A 26,903-nucleotide genomic window follows, 5' to 3' on the forward strand; every position below is an offset into this window, starting at 1 on the left:
CCACGGGTGCAACGCAGGGCTCTTTCGTCTTCGGACGGAGCAAAATCATCCATATAGAAAATAGAATAATGCGCATAAGTCTATCATGGGCCAAACAACCGTAAGATACAGAAAATAACGAAACTCAGTGAAACGTATAATAATAAATCTTAAAATAGACGAATTTTAATGACTGCTGTCAGAATGGTAACGGTACCCAAATAAAAACGCAGCGACGACGGAACCGAGAAAACCCGCCGCTCCTGCAACCTCCGCCGGCCTCGACGCGACACCGACGGAGCACCGCCCCACCTGCGTCCTCCGGCAGCCGCGACGTCGCCCCGCAGCAGCGCCGAGCCGCCTCCACCCACCTCACCCGCGGCTCCGGCGGCGCACCACCGCAGCAGCTTCGCCGCGGCGCGGCGCCGCAGCAGTGCCGTCTGGTTTACCTGCGCGGAATACCAGCGCCTCCCCCATCCCTTCTCCCCCGTGGTACCCGTCCATGTCTCAGCCGCCGCCACATGTGCTCGCCTTGCTTTTCCGTATCCCAAGGTGACGACGACTACTGCGCAGCAGCGCGCCACCGTAAGCCGGGTGCCCAGGTCCTCTCGACGGGGCCTTCTTCGGCGACGGGCGCCCCACCAGGTATGCCGACCCCTTCTGTTCCCTTACTGCTGCGCGAAACCAGAGCGCCCAAACCCTAACATATGCTATTTGGCTATTTCTATTCGGATCTCATTTGATTACTGATTTTAGAAGTGTGTTATGCCTACTACCCGCTTCGATTTTTTCATACATATTATCGACCAAACCCTAACCTATGCTATTTGCCTATTTGTGTTCCGATCGCATGTGATTACTGAATTTACAGGTTTGTTACGCGTACTACCAGCTTCGATTTTTTCCCCAAAAATTATCGACCATGCATGCGTGTGAATTTGCAGAAATCCCCACCTCAACCAGGTTACGCCGCATCGGACCTGGGCGCGACAAATTGTCCAATCCTTGATTCGTAGAAATCCCCACCTCAACCAGGTTACGCCGCATCGGACCTGGGCGTGACAAATTCGTACAATCCTTGATTCGAAGAAATCCCCACCTCAACCAGGTTAAGCCGCATCGGACCTGGGTGCGACAAATTCGTCCAATCCTTGATTCGTACGCCTGCCTGCTCTGCTCCATTATCTACCAGTGTTCAGCTACATTTATGCAGGTCAGGGTATGTATGACTTCCCATGTATCCTGTGCTTCATGTGTTTGCCAGTATGCCAGTAGAGGGCAATTCGTGGATCCCTGTTTTCAGCATATTCACACAAAGTTGTGCAAACATTTCTTAGGATGGCCTGCGGACACGTTTCATCCAAAATCTTATCCATCCATCCAGCCCTTCACCCGACCCTCACCAGGATGGCCTGCGGACCCGTTTCTCTGAACGCGGAGATGCGTCTCTCTGCGCGACTCGAGGATGCGCCGCCCTCCACTCGGCGTGCGACCGCCCGTCCGCTCCCTCCGTGGCTCTGTCTTCTGCCGATTCGCTGTAGCCTGCAGCAAGTAAGGTAGTCGGCGGCGCCAGCCTCCGCGGGCCGCGGCTCCGCCCAACCGATGCCCCTACCGCCCCTCCTCAGACTCCTACCCAAGAAGACGCCGGAGCAGGAGCGCCGCCGCCGCTATATGCAGCAGGAGCACCGCTGCCGGTAGAAGCTCAGCTGATCTACATCGTGTCTCTACAGATCTGTTCCTTCTTAATTGATTTCTTTGTTTCTGGATCGATTCATGGGAGCATTCTTATTTGGTTCCTTTGTTTCTGGTTCGATTCATGGGTGATTTCTTTTGGCTGTGGATCGATTCATGGGAGAGAAACAGTATAGTCTGTGGATCGATTTATTTTGGCTGGGCACGCTCTGGCTTGCTCGGGGCCGGGGACCCCGTCGAGTATGGAGTCCCCGTGCGGGGTCAGGGACGGGGAGCAAACCTCCCCCGCGAGGTTTGACGGGGACGGGGATTTCTCTGCCCCGTGGGGACGGGGATGGGGAGGCGATCCCCGACGGGGAATTCCCCGTTGCCATCTCTAGCAGCCCACTTGCATCCCTATTTCTAGTATATCTGGTGTAGTTTAAAGTGTCCTATAAGTATATCATTTGCATGCTTGGTGTTTTCAGTGAGCTAACAACATAACATTAACATAGGCAGCGCCATTTCCTGCTTTAGCTAGTTTTTGTCAGTGACAATGGTCAGCCAAGCTACAGGAAAGTTCTCCCTTTTTTTTCCTGGGGTGTTTGTTTTGTTCCTTTCATCTAAAATAATGAATCAAAATACACAATGACAGATAATGGTATATCTTATATACTATAAAGTTCCTGAATAACACATGGAAGTCAATATAGTTGTTACTTGTTAAGCCTCAAATCCCTTTCACTCTCTGTCCATTTCTTGAGCAATCTTTCCTTGACATTGTAGCCAATATTTGCCCATGCTTGGATTTTAGTATATTTGATTAGTCGTGGATTTTTTGGCACTGATCTGGTGAGATTTTCATGTCTGGGATTCTAGACTGGATTACTTTCCTTGCATCATATATTCCTTGGCACATGATATGGTAAAAAATGACTTCCATGTTGCTTTATTGTTCCTTTTAAGCCCCGTTTGACATGCATAGGCTTATGGCTACTGCCTAATTTTACTGGGTTACATACCATCTGTTTCCTCCATGCATAGTTTTCTTTTGTGATACTTTGCATTTAGAACAAATTTTGGTTCAACTGGGAAGTGTTTGTTTAATCGATAAAGTGGTGAAAGTTGCTGCTTTTCGCATCATTTTTGTGGTTGCCCCTGTTTGAATTTCTTGTTAATTGCATCATGTTATGTCTCGTTGTTCAATGTAGGTCCCCCCCCCCCCCCCCCCCCCCCCCCCCCCCCCCCACACACACACACAAATTGTTGCTCATAGGAAGTTGGATAGGGATGCACCATGTGTCTTGGAGCATATGGACAAGGCTGAATATAGAACCCAATAAACCATAAAAAAACATGTCTCGTTGTCTGAACATCTAAAAACCTACAAGCCCTTTAGTTACAGTTTGCTCTGCCACATCCCATGTGGAGCTCCTGCCTTTTCAACCTAATTACTGATGAATTCTGTTTTCTTGAAGCTATATCTATTATCAAATAATCGTACTGATTGTATGCTAAAAAAATTTAAGGAACAAAAGCTTTCAAATAGCTTTACTGAAGCTTATGCTGATCTTGCGTGGTCGATGTAGAAATGCTTGAGTACTGGGATAAAATTTTCCTCTACCCATTGTCAACGTAGCTAATTTACAAATAAGACGTAGTAGAGTATTCCCTCTGTCCCATAATACTCGACCTTATAGCATTCTGAAGTTGTTCCAAATTAGTTGTCATTCTCACTTCCCAATGCACCTTTCTTTTTTTCAATACATCTCTGTCTCTATCTTTTATGGGAAGGAGGTAGTATGTTTTTCTTATGTAACCTCTTCATAGTTTTTTGTTTGCAGCAGCACATATTAAGGGGAATAGCTCTATGATGCTTTGATCATACAAGTTTCTTTTTAGCCTCAGTTAAACACATTTTTGTTAATTACTTAATTGTGTGTTTGATGTCCTGCTTTGAACTATTGCTTTACATAATTTATTTTTCATCCATATTTAGTTTGAATAGTAGCACTTAGATGGACACCTGATTATTAATGTTGAAAGTACAATCCCAATTTTGCTGTACAATATATCTAACTTCTTATGTTTGATTATGTGCAGGCTTCATAAGTATTGTTGCTTTATTGCTGCAGTATTATCGTGCACGATGCCATCGACCTTACTTGATGGTCTCCCTAACGAAGTTGCTCTCCAGTGCCTTGCACGGGTGCCATTCTTGTTCCATCCGATGCTTCAGTTGGTTTGCCGCTCTTGGCGAGCATCAGTTTGCACTGGTGAACTTCTCAAAATTCGGAATCAGATTGACGCGACAGAAGAGCTCTTGTGTGTGTTGGCGTTTGAACCAGAAAACATGTGGCAACTTTATGATCCCCTACGAGACAAGTGGATAACTCTCCCTGTCATGCCATCTCAGATTAGGAACATAGCCCGCTTTGGAGTGGCCTCAGTTGCTGGCAAGCTCTATGTAATTGGCGGTGGCAGTGATCGAGTTGATCCGCTTACTGGAGATCACGACAGGATCTTTGCAAGCAATGAGGTTTGGTCTTATGATCCGCTCCACCGAGCGTGGTCCCAGAGGGCTCCTATGCTTGTGGCTAGAGCGATGTTTGCTTGTTGTGCATTGGATGGGAAAATAATCGTCGCAGGAGGCTTCACTAACTGCCGCAAATCGATATCAAAGGCTGAGATCTATGACCCTGAAGCTGGCCTATGGGAGCCTCTCCCTGACCTTCGTCTGGCTCACAGTTCTGCATGTACTGGACTTATCATCAAGGGTAAGATGCATGTATTGCATAAAGGTCTATCGACAGTGCAGATTCTGGAAGATGGTGGCAGTCATTGGGCTGTTGAGGATTTTTCTTGGCTGCAAGGCCCGATGGCGATGGTTGGTGGAGAGCTGTATGTGCTGAGTAACAGCTGTATTATGAAGCAACGTGGTGAGAATTTCCCTGATAAGATGGTGTCGTGCGCATCTGAGTTTCAGAGCAGGATCGGTTTCGGGATGATTGGTGTGGGTGACAACATATATTTGGTTGGGGGAGTGATTGGACCTGGGCCGAGAAACCAATGCATCAAGCCGCTATCTGATGTTGATATCTTGAACGTCACAAGTGAGAGACCAACCTGGAGACCAGGGTCACCGATGACACATTGTCGAGGGAGCATCTGCGGCTGCGCTTTGTTGAGGATTTAGCCTCTTCCCAGTGTGATAATGTGGTATTCCACCATTGCTGAACTGATTGGAGAAGTCCTAAGTTTTATTTTATTTTCAAAAAGGTTGTTAATTACGCTTGCCCTTTGGATCCCCTGTTGTAGCATTGAGGGCATGCCTCAATGTCGGATTGCCAATGAGATATTATATACTGTATTGACAGATTGGTGTTCCGAAGCGCATTATATAATTCATCATTTTCATATGGAATTTACATGCTTAGGTGCTGTTTAAATGACACCTTGCTGATCTGAATCGCTTCTGCTGCGAGATCCCCCCCCCCCCCCCCCCCCCCCCCCCCCCCCCCCCCCCCCCCCCCCCCCCGCCACCCCGAGAATACGGTAATAAGGTGCACAATAATTCTGCGCGACCTTATTTAGCTTTGCGCGTTCTGCTGCCCGATCCAGGATGGCAGGGGAGTCTACGACCCAACAATAGTCTACGATCCACCTGATGTTCGACAGCAGCAATAAGCGGTTGTTGCTGCAGCTGTGACTTTTTCCCCCCGTCTCAATTCACTGTACTAACAGCACCAGAAGGCTGCAACAACATCTTATTGCTGCAGCCGAACAGGGTTGTCATGGGACTATTAACTAAGCGAAGCTGTGGGACCGTGGAGGGTTTTTTCTCAACGAAAAAAAGAATTATATTAGATAATAGCTGGGTACATCAAAATGTTACAAATACTCTGGATTACACAAATATCCAGAAATTGATTTTTATTTAAATTGTACTCACGCTGTGAATAGCTCCAGATCTCAAAACCGTATTGCCATATGGATGACCGCATAGACAAACACTTGGCAAAATGCTTGAGAACAAATGCCCAACGAACGACGGCCAACATTATGTAGGTGGAGTTGAGAAGCTTCTTCTTTCTGCCACCTAAGAATGTGGAAGACTGATTTGAAACTTATTCTCCCTAGTCCTTCATTGTGGCTAGATCTAACCACAATAAAACAAAGAAGAGACCGAAGAAAATTATTCCATGGCAACGACACCATCTCCGCCTTGATGTCACCGTTCAGAAATAAAAGTCTCTATGTCGTCGTACCGGTGAGGATGCTGATGCCGTAGTTGTCGCCCTCATCTTCAGTAGAGCCGCCATGGAAAAAACGATTTCACCCTGCCCTCTCGCCGTCGCCAGAGAGGAGGAGATAAATCCCCAAGACTTAAAAACTTGGTATAGAGAGACCCTAACCTTAAAAACTCGATCAGTGAAAAAACTTATTAAAAAAGATGGATCCCCCACTCCTTCCGACCTCCGATGATATACCGGAGGGGGGAGGGAGGGGACCAGCGGTGGTGGAGGCGGGGGGTGACGGCGGCGGCAGCGCTCGGAGTCGCTAGACGCGAGGGCACAAGAGGTCGAGAGAGAGACTCCTGTGAAATCGGCGACCAAGAAAACCTTGCTTTGGGTTGGGTCAGCACTTCTAGATCAAAGCCTGGGACCGTGGAGGTTATAAAATTATTCTGGTTGGGCATCAGTGTCATCCAAACACAAATTTGGATGTAAAATCAGGTGGACATAATTGCAAACTAAAAGAACTAACCCTTTTTTTTTGTGCAAAAACGACAAGTAAATGACTAGCTACAATCGCATCACCGGATCCGATTTTCCTTATTTGATATATATGTATATGTAACTATGTTTGACTAAATTCACTATAAGAAACGAACAGTAATGCTTAGTTTTGATTATATACATTCTGTATTTATTATATGCTTTTAAAAGAAATAAAAGAAACCGAAGTCTTATTGAAGAGAATCTAGCTCCGTCTCCGCTACCTTTTTGCATAGACCACCCTAGTTTCTACTTTGGAGTGATAAAATCAAATCGGATATGGTTGGCGACAGAAAATCGAAACAAAAATACTCCCTCCATCACTTTTTAAGTGTCGCTTAGATTTTTGTGCAGGTCAAACTTTCTTAAGTTTGACTAAATTTATAAAAAATATCGACAATATTTATATCTCTAAATAAATTATTATAAAAATATATTTAATGATTAATCTAATTATACATATTGCACACCATAGGTATATATTTGGACTAAGTTGAGTCCGTTTAACTCTTGGTGTGCGAGAACAAGACTTAAAAAGAGGAGGAAGTACACCAGATTTTGTAGAAATATAATAGGCTTCCACAAGAAATACAACTTTGCTTCGATTCATGAAGCTTTCCAGATCGATATCCAACTTTCAGCTGTCTCTTCATCGATTCCCTATAGCTTTTACGAAGAGCCTCGCTGATCATCCCGGGCACAACGGCGCCGGGGCCAGCAAACTGCAGGAATTGAACAGAAACAGCATCATCAGTAAAACAAACTCTCGAACCAGCAAGAAGTCAAGCGAGAGCTACACAACTGCAAATTAACCAGAGCATTATTGCAATCACCATGTTTTAATTAGTTAGCTTGTGGTGATACTGAGATGATACCTGAGCTCGTATCTTGAGCCCCATAAAGCCATCTGGTGCGGAAGCCTAAACCGAGGGAACGTCCAAGTGGAGGCTCTTGATGGCGTCGAACACCCGTGTCATCAGGAGCTCCTCCCACCGACATTGCACCTCCAGGAGCACGTCCCTGTCCGAGACGGTGACGGTGACGTTGCTGGTGCCGTCCTTGGGGAGGACCCAGTTGGGATGGCCGTGCTCCTTCTCCATGTCACCGCCCACTGGTGCCGTCCTTGGGGAGGACCCAGCTGGGATGGCCGTGCTCCTTCTCCATGTCACCGCCGAACTCTGGGCTCTTCCACTTGGAGCCCGCAGAGAGTTTCTTCCAGACACTCTCATTGCCAATGCCACGGGGCCTTGTTGGCCTTTGTGTTGTTTCGGATGGGCGCGACAGAAGTTCCCATTCCAGCTCTTGTACCCTTCGCTGAAGCTTCTTGAGGTAGGCTATCGTTTCGGCGAGGTTAGGCAATTTTACGTTAAAACTAATCCAGAAAAATAATAATAAATTTATGATGACAAATATGTACACGTGAGTGATTTTACTACTACTCAAATTAGCAGCAAATATGTTGATGAACATTATACTGATCATAGCGGAAAAGATATTAAATTTAACCAATTTGAGAATAGAGATGTACCCTGCGGAGTGACCTATGCCCAAGGCACCGGTGGCTCCAAACTCACTCATGGTGAGTTGCTCGAAGTCGCGGACCACAGTCGTTACAGGTCCTCGAACGTCCATCGAGAAGTAGACGAAGCTGATCCGAGGAAGAATGGGCACCACCAGGAAGGAGATGAAGGCGTTGCGATGAAGATGAAGATGGCGAGTAGTCGTAGAGACGCTCCCTAAAAACCTGATCGTCCGCACACACCCAAGCATCGCATCGCTCGCTCGCTCGGTTCGGCGGCGACGGCGACGCACGCGCGCGTGGCACGCCTTTGACCTCTTTCAACTTCTCTATAGGTGCACAAGTGTGTAGCCTATTTAAGTTGAGTCAACAATTAGTCAAAATCCCATACGGGACTAAAACTATATTGTACCACATCATTTAATATGGGCCTAGAATTAATTAATTTATTAAATAAAATATGGACCTAAACCCATATAATATTCAATAATCCCCACCAAATTCTAGGGCACATAAGAAATGTTCTCGATTTTCTCTGTCGTTTGATATACCAGTGTTTCGATGGAGACTGTTAAGTTGAACTTTCACCTAGAGCAAAGGTTACGCTTACTCACAACTATACAATAGACTATGCCTTAAATTGATAGTTTTGTGCGAAATAAGTTTCACCTAGACCCTTTACTGATACTAGGTTGCAAAAAACATCCCCTCTGGTTGGAGCCTATAAGTCATACTCCTGGCCCATTCATGAGTATCTAGAGATCACCTAAATCTCATAGACTGTGAATAGCAGTCAAACTCATATAGGTGTGTTTCTCAAAAGATGTTATATAGGACAACATCTTTGCTTCAATAAGCCACTTTGAAATACATTAAGGTATAAAACCAACCTGCCTTACAGAAAATGAAAGAAGTGCATCTGACATGGGTTTAATTAAGGGTCTTTCCTCACAGCTTACTCCTGGCTTGTTTCACCATTCTACTTTACGGGATCTTCGATCACATAGAACAGGTTACCACCATGATAGACTTCATGTGGGTCTCAAGCCCATTTCACTCGATGCACTATCTATCACATTATGTGACAGTCCCTTAGTGAATTGATCTGCCAGATTTTTAGACGTGTGAACATAGTCCAACGCTATCACTCCGGAGTTTCTCAATTTTCTGACAGATTTTAATCTCCGCTTAACGTGCCTTATGGACTTCATGTTGTTCTTAGAACTGTGTACCTTAGTTATCACAGTTTGGTTGTCACAGTTCATAGAAATAGCCGGTATAGGTTTTTCTACAACCGATAAATCCATAAGGAGTTCACGAAGCCACTCGGCCTTAGCACCAGCGGTGCCTAATGCTATGAGTTCTGCTTTCATAGTTGACTTTGTTAAAACAGTCTGCTTGCAAGACTTCCAGGAAACAGCGCCACCTCCAAGCAATAACACATATCCGCTTGTGGCATAAAGCTTATCAGCATCAGACATTCAATTAGCATCACAGAAACCCTCTAGTACCTTCGGATACCTGGTATATTGAATGCCATAGCTCATAGTACCTTTTAGATAGCGCAATACTCTCTCAAGAGCACACCAATGATTATCTCCCGGATTTGACACAAACCAACTTAGTTTGCTTACAACAAACGAGATATCAGGCCTCGTGGCGCTAGCCAGATACATAAGCAAACCAATGATTTGGGAGTATCCCAATTGATCCCTTGCTATTCTTCGTTTTTTTTCTTAATAGCACACTAGGGTCATAAGGCGTAGGAGCAGGTTGACAGTCACTAAATCTAAAACGACTCAATACATTTTCCACATAGTGGGATTATGAAAGTGTAACCCCACCGTTGTCTTCTCTTAACAGCTTGACATTAAGAGTAACATCAGCTTCTCCCAAGTCTTTCATCTCAAAATTATTAGACAACAGGTCTTTAACCTCCTTAATCACATTTAGGCTGGTTCCAAAGATCATTATGTCATTAACATATAAACATAAGATCACTCCTTCGCCCTCACCATACCGATAGTATACACATGTGTCAGCTTCATTTACAACAAAACCGACATATGTCAAAGTTTTGTCAAACTTCTCATGCCACTGCTTAGGAGCTTATTTCAGGCCATATAAGGACTTCAATAACTTACACACCATGCCCTCTTGACCATTTGCTACGAATCTATTTGGCTGATCCATATAGATCTCCTCCTCTAACTCTCCATTTAAAAAAGCCGTATTTACATCCATCTGATGAATGATAAGACCATGAGAGGCAGCCAGAGAAAGTAACACTCGAATTGTGGTCAATCGAGCAACAGATGAATAAGTATCGAAGAAATCTTCACCTTCTTTCTAGGTATAACCCTTGGTCACAAGCCTTGCCTTGTATCTCTTAATTGTACTATCAGGCCTAAGCTTTTTCTTGAACACCCATTTGCATCCTATTGGTTTACATCCATAAGGACGTTTAACAATTTTCCTAGTTCCAATAGACATAATTAAATCCATCTCACTCCGTACTGCTTCCTTCCACAAGTCAGCATCAGAAGAGGAATATGCCTCTTCAATGGTTCTTGGTATGTCATCCACAAGGTACACAAGGTAGTCATCACCAAAAGACTTTGTAGTTTGTTGTCTCTTACTCTTTCGAGTGACTATAATGTCATCCTCCTCAGGATTATGCATATGAGGTTCCTCAGAATGTTCTATTGGAATAAATTGCTCATGGAGAGTTATAGGTTCATGACTAGACGCGCTAGGCGCATTTTTTATGGGAAAATCACTTCAAAAAATGTAGCGTCTCTAGACTCCATGATAGTACCAACATGCATGTTAGGTACCCCAGAATTTATAATTAAGAATCTATATCCAACGCTGTGAATAGCATAACCAAGGAAAACGCAATCAACAGTTTTAGGTCCAAGTTTGTGTTTTTTGTTAATTTGCACATTCACTTTGGCCAAATAACCCCAAGTATGCAAATATGAGAGATTTAATCTTTTCTTTTTCCATTCCTCAAATGGTGTGATTTCTTTATTCTTTGTAGGAACTATATTCAAGACATGACATGCCATCAAAATAGCCTTACCCCACCATTCCTTAGATAGACCCACTGTCTTCAACATGGCGTTAACCAACCTAGTTAGACTGCGGTTCTTTCTTTTGGCAATCCCATTGGACTATGGTGAATATGGCGGTGTCCTCTCATAAATAATTCCATGTTCTACACAGAAATCAGAAAATTCACTTGAAAAGTATTCTCCACCACGATCAAACCTTAACTGTTTAACTTTTCTCTCAAGTTGATTTTCTACTTTAGCTTTATAGATCTTAAAGTAATGCAACGCTTTATCTTTTGTTTTTAACAGGTACATATAGCAAAATCTAGTACAATCGTCTATAAAAGTCATGAAGTATCTTTTGCCACCTTTAGTCAACTCTCCATTCATCTCACATAGATCGGAATGGACTAGTTCTAATGGCGCCAAGTTTCTCGTCTCCGCAGCCTTGTGAGGCATACATGGTTGCTTGGATTGCACATACACATGACACTTAGAACCTTTGACCAAATTAATTTTTAGGATTAAATTCAGATTTACAAGCCACGATAGACAACCAAAATTAACATGACAAAGACGTGAATGCCAAATATTTGACTCATCAGGGATAATAGCATTGTTCACAATTTTATTACACACATCATCATGCAATCATAAGCGGAACAAGCCTCCGCAATCATGACATTTACCAATAAAAGTTTCATACTTTGACAGTACATATTTATTGGACTCGAAGACAATTTTATAACCATCGCGACAACAATGAGAGCCGCTAACTAGATTCTTTTTGATGGAGGGGACATGCTGCACGTTCTTCAACAACACTGTCTTTCTTGAAGTGAACTTCAGAATGACCGTACCAACACCAAGAACACACACATGTGACCCATTCCCCATCAGTAAGGCTCCAGTCCTGCCGACCTGATAAAAAGAAAACAAAGAGGCATCATTACACACATGAATATTAGCCCCAGTGTCCATCCACCACTCAGGCTAATGACAAACTGAAAGAACAGTAGGTAAAGAATTACCATACCTAGATGTTCCTCCTTCAGCCTCGCTAACAACTATGTTTGTAGATTTCTTCTCTTGCTTAAATTTATGGTCTGGGCATGAACTTGCCCAATGTTCATCACTCCCGCAAACAAAGCAACTACCATCTTTATTGTTCTTTGTTTTCTTAAAAGTGGTTGTTTGTTTAGGCTTCGAGTTGTTCTCTTATTTGTTATTCTTCTTCTTATTACGAGATGTATTTGAATTTTTCTTCTGCACCATATTGGCACTAGAAGACTCAACGTCTTTCCCACGTGTGTTTTTTTGCTCTCGTCCTCTCTTCAACATCAAGAGACCCAATAAGTTTAGCCACGTTAAACTCTTGTCTCTTGTGTTTTAGAGAGATAGCAAAATCCCTCCAAGAAAGTGGTAGCTTAGCGATTATACCGTCGGCCACAAACTTGTTGGGCAACACACATGGGAACTGTTCGAGTTCCTTAGCCAGTGCCTGTATCTCATGAGCTTGTTCGACCACAGAATTGTTGTCAACCATCTTGTAGTCAAACAACTGCTCTATGACGTATAGCTCGCTACCGGCGTCAGAAACACCAAACTTAGCATCAAGTGCATCCCATAATTCCTTGCCTGAAGTGTAACGGAGGTAGCTGTCCTCATACTTGCTATGAAGTGCACTAATCACGATGCTTCAAAATAGGTTATCGGCTACCTTGAACTTTTCCTCCTCCTCAGGAGTAAATTATTCAGGTTTTCCCTATGTGGCGCGATAGCAGTTCATAGCAGTAAGCCACAACACCATCTTAGCATGCCATGTCTTATAATTTGTTCCATCAAAATCATTTGGCTTCAAAGCAGCAGCAAAACCACTAACAGAAAATTGCCTAATATCAGTTTTTTGGATTGTTAGGAATTTGGCAATTTCATGTTAAAATTAATCCAGAAAAATAATAACAAATTTGTGATGATAAATATGTGCACGTGTGTGATTTTACTACTACTCAGATTAGCAACAAATATGTTGATGAACATCATACTGATCATAGCGGAAAAGAGATTGAACTTAACCAATTTGAGAATAGAGATGTACCCTGCGGAGGGACCCATGCTCAAGGCACTGGTGGCTCCAGACCCACTCATGGTGAGTTGCTCGAAATCGCGGACCACAGTCGGTGCAGGAAGATGTACGCAGTACCGTCCCTCAAACGTCCACCGGAAAGTAGACGAAGCCAATCCGAGGAAGAATGGGCACCACCAGGAAGGAGATGAAGACGTTCCGATAGAGATGAAGACGACGAGCAGTCACGGAGACGCTCCCCAAAAACTTAATCGCCCACACACACCCGATCAGGTTTCCCGATGCGAATGCCGGTTCTGGAGGCCTGCTCTCTCAAACCTCGGAGCGCGTAGATGATGGGACGGGGAGTACTCGAATGCAACTCGACCGGAGAAAGGAGTGGTATTGCGCGTGAGGCAACAGGGAGATGTGAGGGAAGGTAATGCCAGAGAGATCAGGAAGACGAAGAGTCGAAGTGATTATGAGTAATCACCACCGTAATGGATGGTAACGGACCCGTAAGTAACTCTTCCACATTAGCGTCTGTATCCCTTCCTCTTCCTTAGCCAGTCCAAGTGGCAAAACCAACCCACACCTGCACGACACGACACGCATCACTCAGCTCGGCGGCGGCGGCGGCACGCCTTTGGCCTCTTTCAACTTCTCTACAGGTGTAGAGGTGTGTAGCCTATTTAAGTTGAGTCAACAATCAGTCAAAATCTCATACGGAACTAAAACTATATTGTAACGTAGCATTTAATATGGCTCTGGAATTAATTAATTTATTAAATAAAATATGAGCCCAAACCCTATAATATTCAACAAGGATCGATGCATTGTCCACCTGCCAATTTTTTATTTAAAAAAAAGCTTCAAGTTTTGATACAAACGAACAAACGTTCTCAAATCAACACGGAAGGATAAAAAAATTGATGGCAGATATCTTCATTGCCTTGTGAATGGACGGAACCAGCGACTTGAGGACGAGGAACATCTCGTTGAGCTTCTCGCGGCGCTTTCGCTCTGACATGACGTGATTCTTGATGCCACTTATTTCCTGCGCTGTTCCCGTCGTGCCCCCGCCGCCACCACAGTTGGTCCTATTAGCTCTGCTGCCGGCCACCACTTTCTTCAGCAATTCCTGCGGATCTTCGATGACCGGCACCGCTACCGCTTCATCGGAGCACGACTGCGAGGACCTCGTCCAAGCCATGAAACTGGTCGCGCTAGAGCCGTCAACTAGTGCGCTTCAGGTGTCGGCAGCGTTGTTAGTAGTAGCCCCCGGGGGCGCGGTGGCTGCGGGGACGACGGGACTTCGAAATTAGACCCGTCCACTATGATGAAGCTACCCTCTAGTGGTAGTGGCCGCACGTCCATTTCCTCGCAGAGGCTGTAGAAGTCGTCGATCTCCTTCGTGGTGTGCTCCAGGCTTGCATTGAACAGGCTGACGGGTTCATTTCCGGCGGCAGTCATCGTCTCCATGGCATTGTGACCGAGGTCCTCGAACACAACAATGTCTGCGACCTCGCCGGCTTCGTTTGCCGGCACCTGGCAATATCATTTAGTTTGGTGATACTAATATCATTGTAAAATTTCTCATTTTCAGATAATGTAGTATCTATATTGCCAGTGAACAACTGAACATACCGTATCAGTTGTACCCAGCTCAAGCACGCCACCCATAAAGGGGATGCAGACGATTGACTGCGGAAATTAAATACGATCCAGGGTGCCGTTAGTTGTAGCAGTGAGAAATCTTCAGACTACACAGTCTGAAAGTGCCCTGTGTAATGTTTCCGACGAGACGAAGCATGGAAAGCGCTTACCTGAATGGACGCGCTCTGCTTGACCGTACGTAGGCACCCAAGGCCACACATGCAGGAACCAAACACGTAGTTCACGATGATTCAACAAACAAATATTGCAACCGCGCGACTAGTGAAAAATATGCATGAAAGGCAAAAATATATGGGTGTTGCTAAAATTCATGTGCCTGAATTTTGTCTCCTTTTCATACGACGGTTATTGCATACATTTTAGGTTAAAATTGCAGCTTTAGTTTGTTGTAATTTGAGTATGCATACTTTGTAATTTTCGGATCCGAGAATAAAAAACTCGATACCTGACAAAATCTAATAAATGTTGATGTTGACACAAAGACAATTAACAATTTATAATCTTTTTCTATAGTTAGACAAGGACAAAAAGTTAATATATTGTAACACAAAGACAATTAACAAGTTATAAAAAAATTACAAGAGAACAAATACGATGTGGTTGTGCCACATGGCCAGCATGTCGTCTGATGTAACTCAAATTCTCAGGCACATGACGTTTAGAAAAGATGAAAATATATAGACGAGACACGGAGAATATAATGCAGATCGAGCGGTCTTTCCCGTCAGAACAACTGAGAAATGCGCATGCATACCTTGGCCAGGAGCGCGCGGGGGAAGGCTTTGCTGCCAGCGAGGTGCGCGTTGCACAGCCAGACATGCTCGTTGCTCTTAAAACTCCTGCCGGGCAACCTGTGGCAGCACAAAAAGCATAGGTCATGCACATCACGAGCATGTCTGGCTCGTCGAGGTGCTCTCAAGGTGCACGTTCTCTCCCTCTCTTGTTAGTCTCGTACACTCATCTAGATCGGGGAACGGCGGGGGAGAGCATTAGAGATGCCAGAGTTGGCCGTGTGGTGCGGCGGAAGCTGGATGTGTGACACGGAGGGGAGGTGGATACGTTGCTGCACAAACATCTCCCGTGCAGTCCGATGGTGGATTTCCTCCACGCGCATGCTGTAGTAAAGTTCAATATATATTCATCGAGATGAGGATGCAGGGCCCGTTCGGCTTGCTGAAACTTGGCTGAAAAACACTGTTCTGGCTGAATTGTTGTGAGAGAAAAACACTGTTCCACTTGAAAAAATAAGCCGAACAAGCCGGTTTCTAGGTAAGCTGAAAAAACAAGTTGAATTGTGTTGCATTTATTGTTCGTCGAAGAAGACGGGAACCAAAGAAAAAACAGAATGAACATACATGAGTTGGGTCAATACTGACCATCGGACGGATAAAGAAAGGCATACCCAATAACATGTACTAATAACTAGTACTCTATCTGTTTCAAATTATAAGTTGTTTTAATTTTTTTATAAAAAAATTGCTATGTCCATAAATATATGTTGTCCAGATACATAGAAAAATTTGATGTAGAAAAAAAAGTCAAAATAACTTATGCTACGTTGTGTGCTTGTCAATGCCGATGTATGTGCTTGTCACATCTTTCTCTTGATTTAAATGGAGCAGTATTCTCATATGTATGTGCTTGTTGATACCGATGTGAATTGTAATAATATACCCCATCCGTTTTAAATTATAAGTTGCTTTGATTTTTTTTTATACTATGTATCTAGATATAATATTATGTCTAGATACGTAGTAAAATGGATAAACAAAAAAAATTAAAGCGACTTATACTTTGGAACGGAGAGAGCATGTTTATTGATGAGGATGCTACGCTGTGTTATATTTGTTGCTCGTTTGAGAAGACGGTAGTCAAGAAAAGAGAATGAACATACAGGGGCTGGCGGCCTAGGTCAATAGTGACGATGTGACGGATAAAGAAAGACATACGCAATGACAAGTAGTACACTAATACTAGTACTAAACGGAGGGAGTAAATGCAACCTACGGAAGAAAAATGACACTTGAACTTCCTCGAAAGTGTTGGGTGATATTACAAACCGATACTTATTACTTGGCCATAAGTGACAGGTGCTTATAGTGATGTGGTCCTATTGCCTGTTACTAAGTGATGAATTAGTCACGCGTGTATTTTTTTAACTTGTCATCAATGACGCACGGGGTGACAAGACGCCGTCACTACTGACATTTCTTTTTCATGAAGTGACTGGCCGGGAAACTGCTTGTTGTACGCCATAAAAGAATTATTAATAATTTTTTTAAATGATGAATCTGTCACGGTCCTACCCGGGAGGTGTGAAGCTGCTACTGCTGGCATGGGCGGCGGCTAGGGCTGGCGAGGGGTGGCAGCTGGGGCTGGGAGGCGCAGGATGGGGAGGAGGCGTAGGGAGAGGACCGAGGCTGAGAAGGAGGAAGGATAGGCCAAGAGCTTTCACTATGTTTTTAATTAGATGAAACGGTTACATCGCATCTATATTTATCGTTCCTAGAGGACTTGTATCCAATCCAAACAAGGAGTCCCTATAAATTTGGATCCTCCTTTCCTAATAAACCAATCCTATTTTATTTTATTAAAAAATCTTTATTCTAATTTTCCATCTAAATTGGAATCTCCCGGATAGATGCGTGCTACAATACCCACGGACACGGTTCACACTAGGCCCTGTTGGCCGGTTTTGGGCCCAACAGGGCGCCTTGGCCAACCGGGGCCCTTTTCGGGCTTTGCTGGGCTCAGCCAGAGGCTCGTATTTAGGCCCTCTTTGGCACGGCTCATCTAGCGGCTTCTCGAGCGGTTTTTGATGAAGCCGTGCCAAATGACACTTTGCAAAACGGCTTACACCTAGAAGCCGGAGAGAAGCCGTTCGGTGTCTTACACAGGGGAGGGCAAGCCAAAAAATGTGGCTTCCCCCGGTTTCTTCCTCACCTACGCGTTGCTTTTCCATCCTTGTCCTCGGGCCTGCTCTCCTCCCCGGCGCCCACGCGCCAACGGCCGCCTCGCTGCGCCGCCGGCCTCCTCCTCCCCCGCCGCCGGCCTCCTGCTCCTCCCCGCGCGCCTCCGTCTCCTCCACCACGGCCGTCGGTCTCCTGCTCCGCCCTGCCACCGGCCTCCTGCTCCGCCTCGCTGGCCTCCAGCTCCGCCCCCACCGCCGGCCTCCAGCTCCGCCCCATCGCCGGCATCCTGCTCCGGCCAGCGCGCCCCGCCTCCGCCCCTGGTTCCTCCCCCGCGGCCAGCCTCCTGCTCCGCTGTGCCGTGCCCCGCCAGGATAAGGCCGGGAGGGAGAGGCCGATTGGATAAGGAGAGAGGAGGGAAAAGAAAAGAAGGGGAGAAGGAAAGATAAATAAAAAGTGAAAGAAAAAGAAAAGAAAAATGAAGAGAAAAAAGAAAAAGAAAAGAGAGAAAAAATATAAGGGTATTTTAGATATTTGACATCTTCTTTATATTCTAAAAAGCTAGGAGAGGCCGTTTTGCCAAAATATTTTCGTACAAAATAAGCCTGAGCCAGAAAAAACTGTTTTTCCATAGGAGCTAGAGTTAGAGCTGTTTTTTTTACGAGACAGAGCCGTGCCAAACCGACCTTGTGACAGAATCTATGGGCAGGAATAACGTGATGTTCACTCATATAAAAGCGTTTGTGTACTACTAGCATTCATTTGCCCTAACTTTTCCAAAATGTTTTAAATGATCTAGACCAGAGGAGTAGTAGACATGCTGCTTGCACGTTTCCAAGGTCTCAACTCATAGCAGCAGGACGATTGGACGAAGACGCATAGCGCGTGACGGCAGCAAAACAATTGCATTTGAATGCGCTACATGCGGAGAACCATGTGCGAAGGTGAAGCTACGGCTACGAACCACCAGTGTGCAGTATTGAAATAACCGACACGCCCCTGGCTCCTCTCGGACCAGGGTGTTTGGATCGCTGCTAAAATTTAGGAGGTGTGTTGAGAGAATATTGTATGGGGTGTTCAGATACTAATAAAAAATAAATTATATAATTCGTCTGTACTCTACGAGACGAATTTTTTAAGCCTAATTAATTCGTCATTAACACATATTTACTATAGTAAAACATTGTCAAATCATGGACTAATTAGGCTCAAAAGATTCGTCTCATAAATTAGTCGTAAACTATGTAATTAGTTTCGTAATTAGTCTATATTTAATACTCCGTACATGTGTCAAACATTCAATAAAACAGCGACTAAAATTTAGGAGGTGTAACCAAACACCCACTAGGTCGCCGTCTCGAACACAGAATCAGACGATCTGAGTGATCGAGGCTTCGGGACTTGGGAGAGCACTGCACAACCTATTAGCTGTCGGGCAATGATTTTTGCATGTCAGAGCCTGCTCCAGGGAGGCAAATAAAATTAGGTTTTGATCAGCTGATTTCTGCTTTCAGTTTGAGTCATCCCTCCGTCAAAAAAAAAAATCATTCGCGTACAGATTTAAAGCTAAAATTGTTTTTTTTTTCTAGACCGAGAGAGTACATGTTTCCGTCCAAACTTCTTTTTCTTAACAAAAATTGAAGTGCAGAACCCTGCAAATACACCTGACAAAAATGTGTTGTATAACACGATTTGGGCCCTTCTATGTAAGAAATACAACTTCGCTTCGATTCATGAAGCTCTCAGCTGTCCCTTCATCTCTTCCCTATAGCTTTACGAAGAGCCTCGCTTATCATCCAGGGCACGACGGCACCGGAGCCTGCAAACTGCATAGAAATTGAACAGAAACAACTGCATCAGTAAACCAAACTTTCCAACCAGCAAGAAGTCAAGGGTGAGCTACATGACTGCTAATTAACCAGAGGAGTATTGCAATTTGCATTTCTTAGTTAGCTGGTGATACCTGAGCTCGTATCTTAAGCCCCATGAAGCCATCTGGTGCCGAAGCCTGAACCGAGAGAACGTCCAAATGGAGGCTCTTGATGGCATCGAACACTCGCGTCATCAGGAGCTCCTCCCACCGGCATTGCACCTCTAGGAGCACGTCCCTGTCCGAGACGGCGACGGTGACGTTGCTGGTGCCGTCCTTGGGGAGGACCCAGGGGTGCTCCTTCTCCACGTCACCGCCGAAATCTGGGCTCTTCCTCTTGGAGCCCGCACAGAGTTTCTTGCTGACACACTCGTTGCCACGGGCTCTTGTTATTGGCCTTGTCGTTTCGGATGGGCGCGATGTAAGTTCCCTACTGGACTCCAGCTCTTGTACCCTTCGCTGAAGCTCCTTGAGGTAGGCTATAGTTTCGGCGAGGATTGATGCTTTGTCCACCTGCCAGATTTTTTTTTTAAAAAGACGTCTTCAACTTTTGAACTTTTGATAAGCAAACAAACGTTCTCAAATCAACACGGAAGGATAAAAATTTGACGTTGTGTTCTTCAGTACCTTGTGAATGGACGGAACCAATGACTTGAGAATGAGGAACATCTCGTTGAGCTTCTCCCGGCGCTTTCGCTCTGACATGACGTGATTCTTGATGCCACTTTCCTGGGCTGTTCCCTTCGTGCTCGTGCCCACACCACCACCACAGTTCGCCCAAGCACCGCGGCCTGCCACCACTTTCTTCAGCAATTTCTGCGGCTCTTCGATGACCGGCATCGCCGCAGCTTCATCGGAGCACGACTGCGAGGACCTCGTCCACGACATGAAACTGGTCGAGCGAGCTGGTTGCGGGGACGAGGGGACTTCGAAATTAGACCCGTCCATGATCCAGCCATCCTCTAGTGGCAGTGGCTGCACGTTCATTTCCTCGCAGAGGGTATAGAACTCGTCGATCTCCTTCGAGATGTGCTCCAGGCTTGCGTTTGACAGGCTCTCCGCTTCTCCTAGCTCCTGTCCGTCTCCCCCAGCGACGGCAGTAATCATCTCCATTTCCATGGCATTGTGATCGAGGTCCTCGAACACAACCATGTCGTCTGCTGCGGCCTCGCCGGTTTCGTTTGCTGACGGGGGGTTGGAGCTCGGCTCTTGCTCTTCGGAGTATGTCGGACATTGCGGCTCCCAGAAAGCTGCGGTTGCTCGGCTGACCAAGTCCGGATCCTCCAACACCTGGCAATATCATTTACAGCAGTTTGGTTAAATACTACCTGATCTCCAGGAGAATTAGGCACAATGAAAAAAAAAATCTAGCTGTTATTTACGCTCCTCTTCCGGTTCAGCTAGCCGTTATTTTCAGATAATAATGTATACAATATATATATAAATGGCCAGTGAAGTGAACAACTGAACATACCGTATCAGTTGTACCCAGCTCAAGCACGCCACCCATGAGCGGGATGCAGACGATTGACTGTGGAAATTAAAAACGATCCAGGATTCAGTTACATGTTGCAGTCAGAAATCTGCAGACTACACAGTCCGGAAGTGCCCTGTGTTTGTGTTTCCGACGAGACGAAGCATGAAAATCGCTTACCTGAATGGACGCGCTCTGCTTGAAAGGCCACACACATGCAGGTACCACACACATTGTTCATGATGATTCAACAAAGATCGCAACCGACTAGTGAAAAACATGAATGAAAGGCAGAAATATATATAGACAAGACACGGAGAATGCAGATCGAGCGGTGTTTCCAGTCAGAACTGAGAAACATGCATGCATACCTTTGCCAGGAGCGCGCGGGGGAAGGCTTTGCTGCCAGCGAGGTGCGCGTTGCATAGCCAGACATGCTCGTTGCTCGTAAAACTCCTGCCCGGCAACCTGTGCCAGCAAGAAAAAAAAATGTTACCATCTATTTTCAGGGGCATCAGCTATATATATATGCTTGTTGTATCGAGCAGTAATCGATACCCTTGGCCAGGCCGGAAGGCGTAGGTCATGCAGATCACGTAGTACCACTCGGTGTCGCCCAGGTCCTCCGGCGACAGCGAGCCGACCGGCCGCGCCGGCGCCGCTCGACGGTCGCACTCGCCGGACAGGAGGGCCTCGTACACTTCCCGGAGCTGCTCGCTCCTCTGCATCACGAGCTGGTCGGCTGTCAGCTCCACGGAGTAGGAGATCTTCCGCGTCTTCACCTCGCCGTTGTAGAACCCGTCCGTCCACGTCAGCACCCTGCAACCAGATTTTCTCATCCGACTTCTACGACTGTCTCCAACGAGAAACTCGCACGACTATTTAAACCCAAAATAGATAGCAAGAGATTTAAAATTAGCCTCCAACAGAGTATTTATACGGGAGATCTATTTTGAGTTGCCTAAGAGGTACAACCAAAATATGGACATCCTCTCTCCTGAAAACTCATTTATAGAAATGATTCTCTTTTGTGTCTTGTTGTTCGAAAATATGCCGAATAGATATTAAACCTTTTACCTATAGCGATACTTAAAAGACGAATGAGTCTTGTATTTTAGGTGTTGTCGTTGGAGATAGCTTAAGCGCGTCCTCAATAGTGTCCAGCTCAGCAAGCTAGGAGGAGCACCAGGCCGATCAGGAGGAGAGAGACAGAAAATCCACAGCGCTAGCGACGGAGGAATCGCTTAGCTCGCACGTTTCTCGAGAGTTTTCACGTCTCTGAGATACCTCACCACTATCTGACTTTTTATTTTTTTAATTGTTATTAGGCTATATACGTTAACCGGCGATTTACCAAGACCGTTGCGGACGCTCTAAGGGAGAACTTTTTATACAGTATACAGTAGTATCTATACCTCCTATCTGTATATGTGTGTGTCTTTTCCCAAAAAAAATTATGACCCTAAAATATATCACTTTTTGTACATTTGATTGAAAGTCCAATATTAAAAGGCGGGTGAGATGATAAATCCATATTTGAATTTCTTAATGTTTTTTCTCTGCGTAGATTTTTTTTTGTTTCCTCTAACATCATTTCTTCTTTGCACCTTTTTTATCTGTCGTTCTCGTTTTTCGAGAAGCCAACGTACTCAATATTGACCAAATATATTAATATTTATAATACATAATTAGTATCATTAGATAGGCTGTTGAATTTTATTTTTATAATAAACTTAATCGGAGATAAAAGTATTTTCTACAAACCTAGTGACAGTTGAGAAAGTTTGACCAATAGGTTTCCCATAGAGACAGATGAAAAGGGTAGAAAAGTATAGCATTATATTATTTAGAATAAAATAAATATGCCCTCAGATACATAGTGTTCCCTTTTTATCGGATGAGATAGATATCTTTATTGCGAGATGTGCATCTGTCAACATGACTTTTTTATATTATTTTAATATAAGTATTGAATGCATGATATATGAATTACTTCTTCCGTTATCTAGACATAACTTATATCTAGGTACGTAGCAAAAGCTACGAATCTAGAAAAAATAAAACACATTATAGTTTGGAAAGGAGGGGTATTAATTATTAGCATATTTTGAAATATAAATATTAGCAGGAATTTCTTTGGAAAACTCAAAGTGTAGTAGAGTTTCACAAGCTTATATATGGACCTCAGCTTCTAGATTTTGTTGTCGTTGAATATTTAGTAGTTTCACCAAAGAAGAACAGAATCAATGGTTCTGTTCGGCTTAAGGATGGCAACGGGTATATACCCGTCGGGTATCACCGGAACGTTCTCTTCCCCGCTACGGAGAATTCATCCCGTTCCCATCCCCATTAACTGTCTCGGGTATAGATTCTTGCCCATCCCCATACCCGTCGGGTATCGGTCGGGTACAGATACCCGACGGGTACTGCATACCTGATAAACAAGGACACTTGGGGTCGCAGCTTTGCAATCGGAGACGTTTCTTCTTCACCCGGGTATAAGTGTCGGAGTCTCGGAGACGCCGAGGAGAAGGAGCGAGGTTGCGAGGAGGACGAGCAAAGGTGGCAGAGAGACCGAACTGAGGAAGCGAGGGGCACAAGCGCTCGTGAGACAGGCGTGCTTGTGCTGCTGGCGAAGATGGTGGGGAAAAATTGAACGATGGTTCCTAGAACACACAAACTATATATATGACTGTTCAGATTTGGACCAAAATATCTACGTTGAGCTTCTTTGGGCCTAATACTCGCATGACAACTCAAATAGTCGGGTTCCCCAACGAGTAACGGGGACGGGTAAACAGGGAACGTTCCCGTACCCGCTATACCCGTCGGGTATGGATTCTTGCTCATTTAGATACCCGCGGGTAAAGATATGATCCTATCCCCGTCCCCTAATGGATTAAATACCCGTCGGGTATCGGGTCCCCATTGCCATCTTTAGTTCGGCTGTTCTATAAGCCGCTTGTGCTGATTTGTACGGCTAATTTATTGGGAGAGAAAAATACTATACCATGGTTGATAAGCCGGCTTATAATGGCAGCCGAACAGAGCCATTGTTAGTATTTGCTAAAACGTGTGAAAGAAGAATTTTCTTGAGAGAGACGGAATAATAAATGGCTTTACTAGTTTCCAGTTGCTCATACGTACACTTCTATTAGCTGTGATCTAAACTTGCATATAGTTTCAGCTCAAAACTGTGGTATTACAAGTGGAAAGATGGGAGTTGTCCAGTTTGGTAATGGTAATAACACTGCATATATAGCTACAAGTGGAAAGACGTCTCAAAAGAAAACTACAAGTAGTGGAAAGATGGGAGTTCCCCAGGTAGAGAAGACACATCACGTGACGACGTGAGTTGAAAATCGATCCAGTACTCTCTTAAATCGAGGAGATTGAAGAGTAGGAGTAACAAAGTTTCATTCAGTAACTAAATTGGATGTAAAACCTGGCGACATCTTTGCAAAAACGATAAGTAAATGACTACAATCGCATCACCGGATCCGACTCTCTTTATTTGATATGTATGTATGCGCTGGGAGCCTGGGATATAAAACTCATGCAAATGATGTGACGACGACTGACGATCATTCATCAAAGTTGCAGAAAACTGCCAACCAAATATCAACTGTATATTATTAAGACTTCAATTTACCCTGGTTGAGTGCTTGAAATGGACCAGAAAAGGGCATAGCTCCAGTTGGTGCTCCTCGCGGCTGCAGCGAGCTGGTTCCTCAACTGCCTCTCTGCAGGCTGCAGCAGCTCTTCTTCCTGAACCGGGGAAGCTGAAAGCGCCATGGCGCGCCTTACTATCCCTTCACGCAGAAGCCAGAAACCGATGATGTTACTATAAGAGACGGAGAAGAAGATCATTAGAAGAATATAATTCCAGCTCGTGCAATTTGCAAGTAACCATTTTCATTTCGTGTACCTGATACTGTAGTCTGTAGGCTCTAGCTGCACAAAGTGACAAAGAGAGTACAACAACTCGATTCAAGATCAGTATTATATTGCTTATTATTATCTACTGATCATTAGACGATCCCTCATGAACGGGCGCCCGGGGGGGGGGGGGGGGGGGGGGGGGGGGGGTGGCGGCGGAGGGATGCTAGAAAGACGTAGAAGGAAGTAGCTAGAGAGAAGCACTGAAACAATGCAAAAAGTTTCATGCAAAGGGCGGACAAGAATCGGAGGAGGAGCTCCCCTCCGCGTTAAGGGGATCGAACGGGCATATATAGGCATCCACGTACACTCTCTATGTTGCCAACGTCGAGTTGGCGACCTCGGTAGCTGGTGAGGACCGGAGGACGAAGACGGAATACTATATGCCTGCTGCAGATGCAGATATGCCACGAACCTTGGGATCCAAGATGGGTTTGAGGACGGAGCTCCATGACGCGAGAAGAAATATAGCTCCGGCCTGTAGCAGCGCATTTATTAAGGAGTGCAACTTCTTGTATTGAATACAGTATGTGTGATGATGAAACGGGAGGAGTTGGAGTTCCGTTAAGCTTGAAAGACGAGGGATACACAGACGTATAGTATACGTGTGTGTAGTTCTAGCATGCTAGAACCTGGAAGCGGCGAAAGCGTCTTTTGAGACTTCCCGTACACTCATGTGTAGTCATGTCCGCGACACACTCACACGGTTTGGTAGATCTCTCTTTCAGGCCATAGTTCGCCACGCGCCCCTGTGGTGAGCCGAGGTTGCGACGACGGAATTGACCGCCCCGCTGCGACGAGATTTTCTGCTTCACTCAGTTAGAAAAGTGGTGGTGAGCCTAAAGCTTTTAATGAACCAAAACACATGCGTCAGAACTGTGGCCACCTAAGCGTGTTCGGCTGATCTGGTCTCAAATTGTTTCAGCTTATTTCAGCTTATTTTCTCTCATAGAATACTATTGAATCAATCGAAATCAGCTGAACTACAATAAAAATCTATACTAGCCAAAAATCCCCTTAGTTTTTTCATTCATTGAACAACGGCGACCAACCAAACACCCCCTAAGTTTTTTCATTCATTGAACAATGGACCGTGCATGTGCGAGAGGTAACTTAATTATCTTCAAGTGTAACTCTCTTATCTTACACCTAAAAAATATCTAAAGTAATAATCTATCTGGTGATACCAAATCACGATTTCTCTATTTGTGGATCTTAATGGTGCATTGAATATGGACCAGCCCCAAAGAAAACACGTGTGAAATTAATTATAATTAATTACATCCCCTAAAAAAATATAATTAATTACAAGGTTGCTTTAAGATTTGTGCAAAATACTCTGGGTTCTAGTGAGGAGCTCGCCGACGTCGGGGAAGAGAACCTCGCCAGCGTTAGGGTTTGGGTAGGTTAGGGAATCTGTTCCTAGCAGGCTTAGAAGGAGGATTTGGGGGGCCAACCACTATATGAAAAAACGGTTTGTAACACCGGGACAAATTTTTTATAGGGGCGGTTGGTGATGGAGCCGCCCCTACAGTGACGTGCTCGGGACCCACGAGACCAGCCGCCCTTATAAACGGGTCGGATTTGTAGGGGCGGCTCACTCACCAGCCGCGCTCCGGTGTTTCTATTTGTAAGAACTGCCTCTTACCATTGCTGTTGTAAAATTGATCTGAGGCACCGACTGTGTTTGCTTGCTTGCCTGCTTGTTGCTTCACCTGCAAGCACCGACTGTGTTTGCTTGCTTGCCTACTTGTTGCTTCATTCATACACACTGCAATTCATAGCAGCTAGCTTCTACGGCTTATGAACATGAGTACTAATAGTGTCAAATTTTAACTTTTGATGATCTTTGTGAGACTTCATTTGCTCTAAAGCAACTCCGGGCTGCAGTTTCTTGGTATATGACTGATTCTTTAGTTTAGTAGGCAGTAACTTCATGTGTCTATTTTTCTATACTTGGCAGTAT

The 26,903-nt window shown here is 44.9% G+C and overlaps 2 protein-coding genes and 1 pseudogene across 3 annotated transcripts; 1 reads left to right on the plus strand and 2 right to left on the minus strand.

Moving 5' to 3' along the window:
• Positions 1-201: 201 nt before the first annotated feature.
• On the plus strand, positions 202-5,036 carry LOC136493471 (F-box/kelch-repeat protein SKIP30-like). The gene is made up of 2 exons (XM_066489558.1): positions 202-624; positions 3,754-5,036. The coding sequence occupies exon 2, from the start codon at positions 3,800-3,802 to the stop codon at positions 4,844-4,846; it is 1,047 nt and encodes a 348-aa protein (XP_066345655.1). The 5' UTR covers positions 202-624; positions 3,754-3,799; the 3' UTR covers positions 4,847-5,036.
• Positions 5,037-6,958: 1,922 nt separating this feature from the next.
• On the minus strand, positions 6,959-15,630 carry LOC136492243 (anthocyanin regulatory R-S protein-like; annotated as a pseudogene).
• A 3,517-nt stretch (positions 15,631-19,147) lies between these two features.
• On the minus strand, positions 19,148-25,073 carry LOC136491274 (anthocyanin regulatory R-S protein-like). Of its 2 annotated transcripts, none has more exons than XM_066487535.1 (9): positions 24,927-25,073; positions 24,651-24,842; positions 21,557-21,817; positions 21,370-21,466; positions 21,179-21,193; positions 20,999-21,055; positions 20,152-20,814; positions 19,618-20,037; positions 19,148-19,480 (listed from the first exon to the last, which is right to left on the minus strand). In XM_066487535.1, exons 2-9 carry the CDS (start codon positions 24,791-24,793, stop codon positions 19,409-19,411), a joined length of 1,728 nt encoding a protein of 575 aa, XP_066343632.1. In that variant the 5' UTR covers positions 24,794-24,842; positions 24,927-25,073; the 3' UTR covers positions 19,148-19,408. The 2 variants fall into 2 exon arrangements, with proteins under 2 accessions (XP_066343632.1, XP_066343633.1); XM_066487536.1 differs by having other exon boundaries at positions 24,651-24,810; positions 24,927-25,054.
• Positions 25,074-26,903: the final 1,830 nt, after the last annotated feature.

Source organism: Miscanthus floridulus, chromosome 11 (assembly GCF_019320115.1).
Source record: "Miscanthus floridulus cultivar M001 chromosome 11, ASM1932011v1, whole genome shotgun sequence".
NCBI lineage: Eukaryota > Viridiplantae > Streptophyta > Magnoliopsida > Poales > Poaceae > Miscanthus > Miscanthus floridulus.

Coding starts and splice junctions, on each gene's coding strand:
- LOC136491274 (XM_066487535.1), bottom strand. CDS start 24,793: ATGGCGCTTTCAGCTTCCCCGGTTCAGGAAGAAGAGCTGCTGCAGCCT. Junction 20,815..20,998: donor AGCTGGGTACAACTGATACG/GTATGTTCAGTT, acceptor TGATATTGCCAG/GTGTTGGAGGATCCGGACTT. Junction 20,038..20,151: donor TGGTTCCGTCCATTCACAAG/GTACTGAAGAAC, acceptor AAAATCTGGCAG/GTGGACAAAGCATCAATCCT.
- LOC136493471 (XM_066489558.1), top strand. CDS start 3,800: ATGCCATCGACCTTACTTGATGGTCTCCCTAACGAAGTTGCTCTCCAG.